This window comes from Mytilus californianus, unplaced genomic scaffold, assembly GCF_021869535.1.
Source record: "Mytilus californianus isolate M0D057914Y unplaced genomic scaffold, xbMytCali1.0.p SCAF_7, whole genome shotgun sequence".
Taxonomy (NCBI): Eukaryota; Metazoa; Mollusca; class Bivalvia; order Mytilida; family Mytilidae; genus Mytilus; species Mytilus californianus.
In genome coordinates this window covers 80,580,081-80,595,592 of record NW_026262723.1, presented here as the reverse complement: position 1 = coordinate 80,595,592, position 15,512 = coordinate 80,580,081, and the positions used below count along the sequence as shown (strand labels likewise).

At 31.6% G+C, this 15,512-nt stretch overlaps 2 protein-coding genes across 6 annotated transcripts in view; one reads left to right on the top strand and one right to left on the bottom strand.

Moving 5' to 3' along the window:
- The window catches only part of LOC127707851 (spermine oxidase-like), a 73,589-nt gene that overhangs the window by 24,583 nt on the left and 33,494 nt on the right, over window positions 1-15,512 (bottom strand). For all 4 annotated transcript variants that reach the window (XM_052212603.1, XM_052212602.1, XM_052212604.1 and 1 more), the window contains one exon: window positions 15,303-15,428. In XM_052212603.1, coding sequence (XP_052068563.1) covers window positions 15,303-15,421 — 119 coding nt within the window. In that variant the 5' untranslated portion in view covers window positions 15,422-15,428. The remainder of the gene's footprint in view (window positions 1-15,302; window positions 15,429-15,512) is intronic.
- Window positions 5,877-15,512, top strand: part of LOC127707855 (stearoyl-CoA desaturase 5-like) — a 51,358-nt gene continuing 41,722 nt past the window's right edge. The window contains exon 1 of one of the 2 annotated variants that reach the window (XR_007985048.1): window positions 5,877-6,000. The gene's annotated coding sequence lies outside the window, so the exon portion shown is untranslated. The remainder of the gene's footprint in view (window positions 6,001-15,512) is intronic. The other variant, XM_052212609.1, reaches the window with a different exon arrangement.

The window sequence follows — 15,512 nt, the reverse complement described above, 5'->3', positions numbered from 1 at the left end:
AAACGGTTTTAAATGTTGAATTTAAGGAATGCTCGGATTTAAAAAAATAAATCTTTTTCGTTTGCTTTTCGTTGAAATCATCCTGAATATTATGTAATATTGTACGCTGAACATTCAACGATCATGGCCAAGCATGTGTTCTTCAAAATGCAATCTGTAGAAGAAAAAACACGGTTTTAAATCATGTACATTGGAAATCAAGAATCGTGTGTCGTGTTCGACCTATAATCCTTTATTAAATAGTCGAAATTGACTATTAATATATAGTTTTGTTTTGCACCTACGTAACTCTATATATGCATGTTTTTGCCACTTTGCTTGGAAAAATTATCATATATCTTAATTCTCTTTCAATAACATTTCCTTATTCAATTTGCTACTCGTCTACCAAAAAAAAAATAGATATTGTTTCATTTTTGCCATTTTGGTTATAATAAGTTCTTGGTAGATGTATGTCCTTTATGATCTCTCAGGTAAATATCAAAAATGAGTCCTGAGTTTTGACGGTTGTGAATTAAGGATTAGTTACTTTATGGAACACTTATTTCCTTGGATGGTAGTACAAACTTGTATTTTATCCTTTAAAGTTAGTATGCCTGTTTAATAATTTACAGTTTTAAGGAGAATTCTTCGTCTTTTGCAAATAGATGAAGAATAAAATGAAAATTTGCTTTCGATTGCATTCAGGCAGAGAGAAATATGTTTTGTTATATTTCAGACGATTTTTAGTACGGATATTAAACTATAATTCTTAATCTCTTCCAATTTACAAATATAATTTGGTATTGTTTTTTCTGCAAATGGTAGATGAAACTTGTATGTTCTAACTTTTTCAGAGGTCTGTGAAATCTTGAAAATATGACGTTCCCCGAAATCACAAGTCGCTATATAGAATGCTTGTAAAATTCAGAAACTTGCAGTACGCTCATATTTAATACTTTTCTGTTAAAAAAGAAAGTGTAAAAATTAGAAGGCGAAAACGGGAAAAGGGGAGGGTTGTTACACGAACACTTTCTTCGCAATTTAATTCTAAACGAATAGTGATTATCTAACTTTTTGTTCAAATATCGAATACACAATCAAATCTCTAACTTATCCACGCTTGCAATAACCTTTTTATTGACAGGTTTCTGCTGGCATTTGATTGGACAACAGTTTAATGTAGGCGTGACAATCTATCACATTTATCCAATCAGCTGTCTTGTTAAACAAACCTGTGTGCGATGACCCACTGTCCACATAGTTTAGTTTAGAGAGTTTAGTAGTTTTTTTTATAATGAATTGATCATCAAAAGGACGTTGTTGCTATTGTTGGCCAGGGACTTTCTATACTAATGAAAAAGTCCTTGTGTGTGCTTGTCAGATAGAAATAGACAACGCTTATATTTAAGAATAAAAAAAGTGATGAAAAAGAAATATTACTATGCATTGGATGGATATTAAGACCATGGAAGTACTATATTGAATATAGTACTTCCATGCTACGATTAATCAGTTCAGTTCAGTTCAGTTTCTTGTATATTCCTCCATTAATTGTGGAGCATTACCCATAGGGTATAATTGTAGCAACTATATACACCTTAGAACATAAGGAAACATTTAATTATGTACAGATGACTGAATTTAGGCAATAATAATTACTAAATAATTAATATTATAACTAATTCATAGGATTTTCATCATAAAATTTTAAAAATAATATTCATAATGTGCTGAAGTGTAAGAATAAGTTAAGTAAGAACTGGATATATTTACAAATAAGAATTTAGAATTTAAGTGGTCTTAAATTAAACTTTCTTATAATTGTTAGTTAAAGGTGCTATACGTACATCAGAATTTATAATGAGAAGGTTATTTTATAAGACTTATGTAAAAGGGTTGGGGTTTAGAACGATTCATCATATATACATGTTTTCCTTCACAGTTTAAAGTTACCTTATTTCGGATCTTATCATTATTCTTTAAAGGTAACTAGATATTTTAAAACTTTGCAAAAAAATTTATTTAATTTAGGTCCTAATACGTCATAAAATAGTAAGATGGTAAAGTAGGGAACTATTTTATTTTCAAAAAGTTTACTTATACTGTACTTGTGTTCAAGTTTTTTTATCCTTTTTGTCCTCTGAGTATATGCATGGCTTGGGTGAAAGAAAAGCAATTGATCTATACTCATGCAAATAACACTTTCAATTATGAATTCTTATAAACTGAACAAGTAATAGCTTTTCTAAAAAGCTAGCCGTCTCATAGCTGATGAAAGTGGAAAATGTTTTCTCTTTGTAGTTCAATTCGTTCAAAATTGTATGTAAATTGTAGTAGATAACAAAAATTATAAAAGGCTTATACCTTTTTTTAGATTTACCATTTTTTTTGGGGGGAAAGTATTAAAACTGGAAATTGGGGGTAATGTCTTTTTATCGATTATTTTTTTTCAAACAGATATCGGAGTTGTTCGTTGGCTTTTTCTTTGGTTGTTTGCTTGTTTATTTGTGTTAGAAAAGTATGGCCGCTTCCACCTGAAAGTTTTTCGTTCATAATAGGCATCGAAAAGTGTAGAGAGCAGGCATGGGGTAATGCAAATTTGTAATTGTAATGCATGGTAATGCATTACATTTTTCCAAGTAATTGCATGTAATGTGTAATGCAGCAATTTGTGCATTACATGTAATTGTAATATAATGCATTACTTTAGCAAAAAGTTGTGTAATTTCATGCATTACATGGCATTACATGTCATTACTTTTTTCACATACTACATCTTTAACATATTGTTGGAGTTTTAACTAAACCAAATTTAAGATTTCTTGATTAATTAAGAATATGTTAATTTTAATTAAGGTCTATGTTTATTTTATAATTAGGGAAGTAATTCACAGTAATTAAATATTTCGTTTAAAATTTAAAGAAAAACAACAAAAAATATTTTTATAAAAGTAAAGTCAACATTAAGTTAAAATAAATAAAAATTGTAAAAGTCAAATTAAATAGACTTTTTACATGTATACTTATATTCAATTCATGGAACAGTTACTGCATATGCTATAATCTTTAGTGAAATGTAGTTGTTTTTCAAAATGTTTAATTTTTCTATTCACTAATAAAATTTTCAAATGTAATGTGTAATTCAAGGCATTACTTTGCAAAAGTAATTGTAATATAATGCATTACTTTGATAAATGCATGTAATTGTAATTGTAATATAATGCAAGGTTTGGTCAAAGTAATTGTAATATAATGCATTACATTGCAATGTAATTCGCCCCATGCCTGATAGAGAGTGAAACGTAGTAAAATTTAAACATATAAGAACACAATTAATATATTTCTAACGGTATCTCACATCTTTTCAAAAATGATCCTTAAAATGTAAAGCTTCACATATATGTATGGTTATTTTTGTTGTCGATGAAGATTTTGTCTATTCATTGTAGTTGGACTGCAATGTGGAATGCCCCACGCCTCTTTTTCTATATTTGAATAATGAGTATCCTTAACAATTAAATGTTTCTTTTTTCAGATTATTTGGTTTTATTGGACTTCTTGATTTTATTTTTTGATGAAAAATACTCAGAGTCGTGAGACGGGTAATTTGTTATATAAGACCTATTGTAAGCGCCTGAAAACAAAGTAGTTTCGCCGCCATTTTTTTTCAAATCATAATAGACGTCGTTGGTTATAAAGAAGGTGATAAGTTCTGCAAAGCTACTTTAAGTTCACTATGAGGCCATCAACATAAGAGAATCAACAAATTTGACCAAAACTTAATCAAGCATACAGCTTGATACTGTATCTTTTGTTATTGTTTTACTTGTACATATCTTCATATTTATTTACTATACCATTTAATGTTGGGTGACGAATAAGGCCCTTATCATACTTACCCATAAAAGCTTGACATACTGGATTGACATAATCTTTTGTGGGAGACCGTTCGTATGTTGACATATAAATGTCTTTTTGTTTTATGATCATAGTATATGTATGTTTATACTTGTTTTTACAATTCTTGTAGAAAACATACAATTAAGAATAATCTTTTAAAGTGCCAACAGTATTTTCGTCTTTTAAATTTATAATTTTCTTTTCTTTCTCTTTCTCTCATTTAGCATGTCTAGTATAAATAGTCAATAAACCTCAAAACAAACATTAGAAGTTTGTTCCTGATCCTGCTCATAGTTCCAAGTAATATCTGAATTATTTTTTGCTATTAAGATTATTTTTTGTAACAAAAAAAATGTTCCGGCGTGACATTTGTTCCGCTGGAACTTATTTCATAGGAAATATGTTCCACCGGAATTTATATCACAGAAAATTTTTACCCGGAATATATATTTTAAGAAAATATGTTCCAGCACTGTAAAATTTGTTCCGGAACTAATTTTTTTACTAAATGTTAAATAAGTTCCGGGTGTTATAGATTAACATGATGCATTAACTTTATATCAAGCAAAACATTCTATAGTTGTACCTGACAAGTTTAATATTCAACATTGAAGTCTTTAAACAACACGACAACGTTCAAAATAAGGTAAATCTTTGAGAAATTCAAATTAAGTCAGCATATATATTGTACGTAGATAATATGATTAAAAAACAAATGCACAACTATTATTAACAACTGCGATAAATATTTAAAACACACTATTTCATTTTTTGTCTCGCCTTGACGGAGTCAAAAAGCGAGACATAGGTATGCTGTTTCCGGCGTCGGCGGCGGCGGCGTCGTCAACAATGTATTAGTTTGTGATTAGGTCTAGTTTATGGCGAACCACAAGTGGTAGGGCAATCATATTTGGTATGCAGTTGTATTAGCATTGGCACATCTCATTTCCATGGAGATTATTTGGCCCTGTCCCCTCAGTCATGGTCTATTGACTTTGAAACTTTTGCTTACTTTACATGTATTAGTTTGTGATTAGGTCAGTTTATGGGGAACCACTAGTGGTAGGTCAATGATATTTGGTATGCAGTTGTATAAGCATTGGCATATCTTATTTCCATGGAGATTATTTGGCTCCCTTAGTCATGGTCTATTGACTTTGAGAATTTTGCTAAGTTAACATGTATTAGTTTGTGATTAGGTCAGTTCAAGGGGAACAATTTAGGGTAGGCAAATGTTAATTGGTATTCAGTTGTATAAGCATTAGCACATCTCATTACCATGGAGAATATTTGGCCCCGCCCCCTCAGTCATTGTCTATCGACTAAGAAACTTTTGCTTAGTTTACATGTATTAGTTTGTGATTAGATCAGTTTAAGATGAACTGCTAATGTTAAGTAAACGATATTTGGTATGCAAATTTATTGGCATTTGCAAATATCGTTTCCATGGATATTATATAGCCTCACCCCCTCTTCATGGTTCATTGACTTTGAAACTTTTACATAGTTTATAAGTTAATGTTTGTGTTTAGTTTTGTTTAAAGGGAACGACTTATAATAATTCAATGGTATTTGGTATGCAGTTGTATTAGCTTTGGCACATCTCATTTACATGGAAATTGTTTAGCCATGTACCTCAGTCATGGTTCATTGACTTTGAATATTTGCATAACTTATAAAACATGTTAAAGTATTGCTATTTTAATTTCAACATTTGCATAATCAAAATTACACAAGGATGAGACATATTTCTGTGATAACAGTTTATCTACAAATTCTGATATGAAGTAACATATGTTGAATTGCAATATTCATAAATAAATGATTGATCTATAAAAAATTTCTGACGGATTTTTCTTATTCTTCGCTTATCTGCCTCATTAAATTATTGTCATTTGGATATTTTTGTATGCATAATGTAATTAAACATTTTGCTATACTCCACAGAATCCATATTGGATGTTTACACCTTTTAGTTATTACATTATCAATATAATACATGTTTTTATAATGAACTTGAATTATAACTTTAAGCTCACTGATAACAATGCTCAGTATAAAAGATAACTTGTATAACCAGTGGAACATATTTCACAGACAAGGAACTTATTTCACCAGGTAAGGAACAAATCTCACAAACCTGGAACTTATTTCACTAGGTAAGGAACAAATTTCACAAACCCAGAACTTATTTCACCAGGTAAATTGTTGAACTTATTTTATAGAGATGGAACAAATCATATAGAAATTATCTGTGAAAAAAGTTCTCCCAGAATATATTTCCTGTGATATTTGTTCCACTGGAACTTTTTTCACAGGAACTAATTTTGGCTCACATATTCACAACTATTCTATATATTATAGTTAGACTTGGGAGGATAAAAAACTTTAAAATGTTGTAATGACATGTCCATTGAAGAAGACCGTAGATTGAACTTTAGAAGTAAATTGTCACGTTTTGTTTGTTGCTTAATTGGGTTGCTGTCTAAATTAATTATGTATACTTCACATCTCCTTTAAAATCATTCATAGAAATTAAACATTGCTTAAAATATGTTAGCATACATCGTCTGAGAGTAGTTTTTTGCTCTTCTTATATTCCCTTTTAGATATATTTTTAGTCTTCTGTTCTTCAACCTCTGCTATATCTTGCTAGGAAGAGCTAGCTAGGTAGATCTAGACAACATCCAACTCAGCCAAACGATCTTGGGGTGTGTGTGGGGGCACTTATTATGTAATGAGTGGAATGGATGAGTCGCTGGGATGGGTCACTGTTTGAAGCTTCATGAAATTGCATGAGGTCGAGAAATTTAGGTGAAATATAAGACAAGGTTGATGATTGAATCTGAAACTAATCAGATGTCGATATATTTTTACAGATGCAATTAAAATCACCAGAGATTGTGTATATATGTCTCTAAAATCACTTTCGTAAATGTTTAAGATATTTGTCAAATCTATTTACTAGTATCTCCCCATGAAATAACGTAACAATGATAGCTATGTCACGGCAGGTATATATATACGTATTGTAAAAAATATATGATAGCTAGGGTAACTGCATGTATGTTCTTTTATCATTCAATATATATAGTCAAATGCGTTTTGTTATAATATACTTTTTCACTCATTTGGTCTTTTGGAAAATGTTGTTTGTGCTGTATTTAGACCCCTCTACCAAGAAATTTGTTTTGCATGCACACGTATAAAAATTGCGGTTTTTATCCAACGCAATCATGGGTTTGAACGTTGTTTTCAATTTAGACTTGTTTATATTTTTTCGTTTGGGCTTGTATTATATTTGCCTTCGGACTTATATGATCCGTTCATCCTATTTTGACTCTTTCAAAATTCAAGAGTCTATCCTAAATTGAGGTAAATTATATGGCCTTCCAAATACCGTTTCGATTCCTAACATCACTGAAGAGACATTAATTGTCGAAATCCGGATATGGTGTACAAATGTTTGCACCTCATGTTTGCGGTATACCATCTTTTCCGCAAGTTTATTGTTTTCTGTTTGGTAATAAATTAATGATAAGATCTAATTGTTACATCTTGTGATCCGTTTATTTGTCAATCGCCAATGGCAGTCAGCAGGGTTTAAGAACATCAGTTGTTCGACCTGCTAGTCAAATGCGTTTTGTTAAAATATACTTTTTCACTCATTTGGTCTTTTGGAAAATGTTGTTTGTGCTGTATTTAGACCCCTCTACCAAGAAATTTGTTTTGCATGCACACGTATAAAAATTGCGGTTTTTATCCAACGCAATCATAGGTTTGAACGTTGTTTTCAATTTAGACTTGTTCATATATATATATATATATATATATATATATATATATATATATATAAAGGGTGGGGTATTGGATGTCTCAGCTGCTCACCTCTGCCATAGAAAGGTCGAAGTGCCGCCGCCGCCGCCCCCGCCCCCTGAGATAAAAATTCTTGTGTAAATTAATATTAATCGAACAGAAATTATTTGATATCTCCGTTTTAAAATGTTTGTGTTGCCTTTAGATTATCTTACTGAGTAGGGGGCCTCGGTGGCCGAGTGGTCTAAGTAGTTACTACTGTAATCACTAGCCAGTCAACACTGAGGTTGTGAGTTCGAACCCCGCTCGTGCGGGTGCACTCGACTCCAATCTTAATTGACTAGGATTGTCAGTTTTCCTATCGAAGGTCGGTGGTTTTCTCCCGGCGCTCCGGCTTCCTCCACCAATAAAAACTGGCCGCCACGAAATAGCCCAAAAGCGGTGCTTCAAAGTGGCGTTAAAACACCAAAAATCAAATCAAATCAAATCTTACTGAGTATAAATAAATATAACCTAAGAAAAAGGCATTTTCCTAAAAGTTTTCTTATGTTTTCACGTATAAAATGTACGTAACATGAAATAATCACGTGTGTGTTTACAAATCTTCAGGAGATTTGGCTATTTATAGATAAGTGTTACCTGTGTACCGATATGCATGAATTTTACCTTTTTAAATGATTCCAAAGAGGGGGTGCATTGCATTTGCGCCAATTTTGAAAAAAAAATCAATCTTTCATTTGCGCCAAAAAAATAAAACTACATTGGCGCCATTTCACAGGTAACATATAACGGAAAAGTTTTAAATATTCATTTTTACATCGTGAATAAGATGATTTTTTAAGTATTCCCCATGGATAACTTATTTTAAAAAGTTCATAATTATTGTTTATTATAAAATAGCGAGTCAGTTAGGTTTAAAATTATATAGTGTTTGAATGTTTGAGGTGTCAAGATGGATGGATCTGAGTAAAATCCGTTAGTTTTCTCAGAGTTTGATTATTTCATATTTTTCATGTTGGGACCGTTTTTAGCCAACTTAACGGAATGGTTTTTAGAAGGCCGTACGGTTGTCTCTGGTGGCTTTCGTCCACCTCATTTGAACTTTACGGATAGTTGTAAATTCATAAGCAATTCTTAATATACCACATCTCCTTGTGTTTACATAGAGGAAATTAGTCTGTAATTTTTTATGACCACACATATAGGTTATCCAGTATAAATAAGTACATCTGAGCCGTTGCCTACAAGTCTAGTGTCGGAACAAACTTTTGGTTTTACTCCAGTATATATATAGTCCTTTATTTCTAGTTTTTATGAACTCGTTCAATTATAACATAACTGTGTTTTAAAGTTATTATTCAAAGTCTCTTTTAAATAAAACAACTTTTTATACTATTCAAAATTGAGAATGGAAATGGGGAATGCATGTGTCAAAGTGACATCAACCCGACCACAGAGCAGAAAACAGCCGAAGGCCACCAATTGGTCTTCAACACAGCGAGAAAATCCCGCACCCGGAGGCGTGCTTCAGCTGGCCCCTAAACAGACACCAAGTGATGGATACAATTGTGGCTTATATTGTTTAATTAATTTTTTCGAGCAAAAGATTAATTGATTGTTGGGCAAACATTTCATGCATATTCAGGACGACAAAACTTTTCAGAAAAAGATTATGAAGTACTAGGTATAACAAATGTTAAAATTTTCTCATCATTGACCTTTCAATACAATTTTGTTTATGATATGATCTTTCGTTGTCTTTCTATGGTTATGAAGTCATAAAGTATGTTCTATATATTCTAAGTTAGCATATCTGTACAGTTTGTCATTTTGACTTTTTTTTATTTTGCCATGGCGTTGTCAGTTTGTCTTTGAATAATAAGTTTGAATATCACTTTGGAAATTTAATTCCGCCTTTTTACAAAAATCATGAGATTCAAATTTGATAAGATGAAAGATTATATTAGACTAATACGTATGCACATCTGTACAATTTAATGAGATTATTGATCGGGGGTAGACAATTCCTCTATATAAACCAAGAAAACCAATATGTCTGCTGTTTAATTCACCTACTTCTATTATACAAAATTGTAAAATGTCCTAACAGAACAAGTATCGATTTGCATATTTGTAAAATTTAATGTCAGTGGTACACACAGTGGCGGATGGGGGGGGGCGGATTTTGGACCCCCTATTGTTAATAAGGACATACGGTTGGATCCCCTCCCTTTATCCTTGGTTGGGAACCCCCATTTAAAAAGACTGGATCCGCCACGTGCACTGTACACAGATTTAGTCCGCATTGTTTTCCGGGCAGAATAGACCACCACTGTTACTAATTTTTATAGTTGTAAATATTTACGCTAAATTTTGTTAATAAAGATAGGAACAGTTACAATTGTGTGGTCATAGATTTCGTAAATTTGTTTTCTGAATCCATATAGCAAGTAGCATGACATCATAATGGTGAATCGGGGAAATCACAGAAAGCTTATGGAAATGTTAGATTTTTTTTGATATATGACAATAGCGCAAAAAGTATCAAATATGTTTTAATAGAGAAAAAAAAATGACTGTAGCTGTAATAACTATATTTTTATTTGTTTTTAATTGTGTCGCTCTTTGATGACCATTTATGAAACCTGCATTTTCGTCTTTCATTCTTACGTACGTCTAGAAATTTACAGAACTCAAATTATATATCTGAATAAAAGGAGTTGTTGGTTTTATTTACGTCAATAATATAGCAAACAAACCAAAAACAAAAACAAAAACCAAGAGACATCCAGAGAGCAAAGTGGATTTTTCGGCTTGCAGTACAAACTCAGTATATTAAGTATAAAGAACAGTTATATTATAACTTTACCACGTCAAAAGTTCTCTCGTTCATTTCATTCCATAGTAGGGTGAAATGACTAACTTTCATTTGACCTTTAAAGAGGCAGAATTAGTTGACACAAATGTTATGCCTTTTTGCATGGCTGATTGTATATATTTATGTTGAACATGTTAAATTCAAGGCGATCTTGTAGCGAACGCACAACCCTATACTGTGTTTGGTTTTTCTACGATATCTAGTTAAGAAAAAACTTTATTATCGGAGGGGTGAAACGAGGGAGAAAATAATATGTATTAGATACACATTAAGGGCGTTAGCCCGAATGAGTGCGTATTACTTACACCAAGATAAATTGAATATTGTCAATGCAGAATGACAAATTCAATAATTTAGGACAGGGACTTTCAATACTAACGGATTCCCTGTTAAGGAGGAGATCTTTTAACAATTTGACAATATGCTATTGAAATGCATGATAAATGCAGGGTATCAAATTTATTTATCGACATCTTTGTGTAAAAAAAGATACAATTTTGCTAGATAAATAGAAAACAATAACACATTTCCTTGCATAATCTTATCTAAAATTATTGAAAATTATCATAATTTATGGGTATTGTTTTAACATGATACACCAAAGCCGAATTTTGCATGTTTGCATTACACACTTGCACTGTTTGGATTAACGTATCAATTAGAAGGTAGGTTAGAAAATCATAAAAACAGAATTAAAGGACAAAACGCCATTATATGGTTTTCCGGATAATGTTTTTTTTTTGGCAAATATTAAAAAAAAAATCTTAAACTTTTACATATACATAACATTTTAGGTAAACACCTAGAGTTACATATATACCAGCATACATTTTTGATAGGAAAAAAATGCTATCAAAGATACTTCAGAAATGCCTAGCTCCATGCCTAAGAAATATACATCTTTTTTATTGTTCACATTTATTTAACCTCCATTCAACAATGGGAAGGAACATTTGCCTCAGCTGTGAAATGAATTGATTTAAAACGACTTTTAACATATTTACTTCTGACTTGTCAATATCTTAGCATAGAATATGATCAGAATATGGTCTGTGTATAAAACAAGCATACCGCTGTAATAAAAGCACTAGACAATTTATACATGTAAATATATGCTACTTCCAACAGAATTTTGTTTTGTTTTTAGTTTTTAATTATTTTTTTGTCATTATCGTTTATTTTTTAACCACTAAATTTGCGGTTTTGTGATATGTTCGTGCAGTTTTAACAATGTCGTCAATAATGTTCAGAAAGAAGCTACTAGTATTATAAAATGTGTCAGAACCTTAAATTACACATACATGAACGGAGCTATGATACCATGACAGGTGTACATATGATGTAATTGTGAAATAGCCATTGTAATTGCCAAGTTTTTGATAGTTTAAGGATCATTTTTGATTAGTGGCACGTGCCATCGAATTCAATCTTTATTGACAGAAAATATTAAATAACGAATACATTTATTACTATTATAGGAAGAAAAAGGCGAAGAAGAATTATTTGCTATAGTGCAACTTGAATAAACAAATAAATACATAATTATTTTATATTAAATAAAATTGTTATTAAAATGAAAGAAAGGATTAACGCATTTACAAGGATATATACTAGATGCTGAACTTAAATTAGGTTGTATTGTTTTAACGAAAACTTCTATGAGGATCTGGAGGGGGTCCTTTTTTTCTTTATTCTTTAATTTTTTATGCCGATTTTCTCTATTCTTTAAACTTTTTGTCTATTATTATCAATTCATATTCAAGCACCTTATTATTCTCTATTCTTTATTTTTTTTTATCCATTTTCTCTATTCTTTATATTTATTGCCACTCATTCTCTATTCTGTAACCTCCTCCCCGCCCCCTCCCATCAACATCTTCTTCTTTCCGATGGTATGTTATTTATAGTTTTATTGTCTCGTCACGGTCTAAGTGCAGTTTTCAGAATATTAACTGCACTCGGAGACATGGTTCCCTGATGCGGCCTTGGTGACTACGCATCACTACGAAATAAAAAAAAAAAAAAAAAGAAGACGGTTGTCCAAATATAAAAAGAATAACACGCACGGGGAATGATTACTAAATGCCACGAAGTAATTATTAAGTTTTAGAGGAAAGTATCGAAAGATAACGAAATTAACGATATAAATTATCTGACATAAAACATATTTGTATTTACGTTTATCGTTCCCGATGAAGTTAAATCCAGAAACGTGCTTCAGACGCATGAAATTTATAAGGTGTTTTCACTCTTTTGATAATGTTATGTTTAAAATTTGCAATTACTTCTTTTCAAAGAATAAGTAGATAAATACATAAATTAACATCAGAAAATAAAAAATAAAATAAAATCATAAACAGTTATAGGCGAATAAGTTATTTCCTCAACAAAACAAAATCACTAATCTCTTAAAAAAAGACCAACAGAAATAAAACGTCAACCAATGATTTTATGTTTAATTATTAAAAATATACGTTTTTCATTCTAGCATTTATATTGTAATTTTTTTATAATTAAAATGTATCATCCACATGAAGGGGCGTAACTCCTAATATCATTCTGACACACTAAACGGATCTTAACCCGATCTGAAAATTTTGAACATTACTTTTTATGTTTGGTCTGAATTCGTCTAAAACCGTCTTAACATATCTTGTTTAACAGCTAGAGCCTTCTGTCTTGTTTATCTTGACATGAATGAACGGACTGAACACGACATATCTGAACAGCGTCTGAAAGTCTTTAAAAAAGTCTTAACGTTTTTCCCTAGCGGTAAATTCAGTTGATTCAGACTTGATCAGACCAAAATGACCGTTTCAGACTGAAATCTTGCTACTAGTGTACGTCTCGGTGTTAAAGACTGTGTGAAGGCTAGTTATGAAACGGTAACAGTGAGCGATATAAGGGGTCACAGGGTTACGTTATCGTGTCTATTCTATGTGATGTCCTATAAGTGGTGCCGTGTGAGCTAAATGTACAATATGCACTTTGCTCCTGACCTTCATTCAAAAATTCAAGGCTGTGTAGAAATAATCTGCACACTTGCACATTTAAACGGACTTGTTTGTGTCTGATATAAGATAGCAATCGTGAGTTAAATTCTGCAGAAAATACAACAATCAAAATGCCTGTCAAAATTTTTATAATTTGCATATAAAAAAGTAATTCTCAGCTAGAATTTGCATTTGTATTTTGTTTCTGATGTAGTTTGCAAGTTCATATGAAGACTATAATATACATATGATACCACTCACAGTAAAAACAACTTATTTTTTCTATATTAGCCTTTATCATTTAAGACATCTAAGATCCAGATTGGGAGGCCAAAATATCTAAAATGCTTGGAAACTTTGGAATCCCGAATTGGTCGAAAACTTTAGTTTTTTTTACTTTTTCTGTAATAGTTACATCCTTAGTTTTGGCATAGTTATATAATTTAGTTAAAAATAACTTTTGCATTTGCCTATTTAAGCCATCAAAATACCGATATATACTAATCCATTTAAAAAATGATTTTTTTCAGTTTATATCTATTTTTATTTTTCGGGTCTCAACAAGTTGTTGCTGATATTATAATTATACATGTATATACTCTATATATTTGCGTGTTTGTGGAAGGGTTTTGCCAAACTAAGCATCAATTAATTTCAGTGAGCAATATTAACCAACCAACCTTCAATCAACCAATTTTATTGTAATGTAGTCCAAGAAAAAATATAATGCATTTCTGGTCAGCTACGAATAGGTTTTTTTATAATTTTTGACCTGGAATAAGTCGAAAGCATCGTATAAGTAAAAATAGACTATAATCGAAATCTTTGAAATAAAATCTGATTGATTTATTTATTATGTGTTGCTTCTTGAACGTATAGTGGCAAATATTGCATACACATGCCAGACGAGAACAAAGTAACAACTGATGCAATAGCTAGGTTCTGATAGGTAGGTAAACCAGGATGCAAGACGGTTAATTTTTCATTGCCACTGCAAAATCAGAGTATAGGACGGATAGAAGCAGACACTTTGCCTTGCAACATGCCACCTACGGGACCCCTCAAAGTTGTTGCAAGGGTTCTTTGACTTTCAAAGATAGAGGCAGTTACCGTACACCATACATCGGTTTTTCGATCCCTAGTCTGATCGGACGTGCCTGTGAATTTATACATTCTACTTTTGTGAGGCTTTAACTACCAGACGTCAAGAGAAGTCCAAGGAGGGCTAAATGTCTACACCAAAGTCAAGCCTTGGGGTTGAATTAATCTTGGTTCCCTGAAATAGACCACTTTCATTATCGAAATCGAATCAGATTTAAGTTAATAAAAGTCCGGATATTTTTCTGCATACCACAAAAAATATATTTTGGATTGTTGAAAATGGCCATGATTTTTTTAACCTACATTCAGCTATAAAAGAATTTGGTCGGGATTAAGCTAAAATGTCGGTCGGGAAATGTTACATTTTTCTTTTGGTCTTGAAATTAAGCCAGGCTGCCAGTAGTATACTACCCTTCAAGCTACAAAGTAAAACCATACTGGTAAAGTATAAATCTATACAATATAAAAATAAAAAGGTGTGGTATGATTGCCAATGAGCAAACTATCCACCAGAGACTAAATGATATATTGAAGTTTACTATAGGTCACTGTACGGGCTTCAACAATGAGCAAAACCCATACCGCTTAGTCAGCCGAGAATAATAAGTATGGATACTAGTAAATGACTTTACCTGTTTGTAGCCTCTAATACTATAACATTACTAAATCCATTCTGAACCAGGTGATGAGCAGCCGACAGACCAGCAGCACCCGCACCAACAACTACTATACGTGCATCTTTACTCGACATTGTCACACTGAAATTAGGTAAAGGAATTCAATGATTGTGTATTCATTATCTGTTTAATACATTACGGAACTGATAAGGAATCAACAATTTA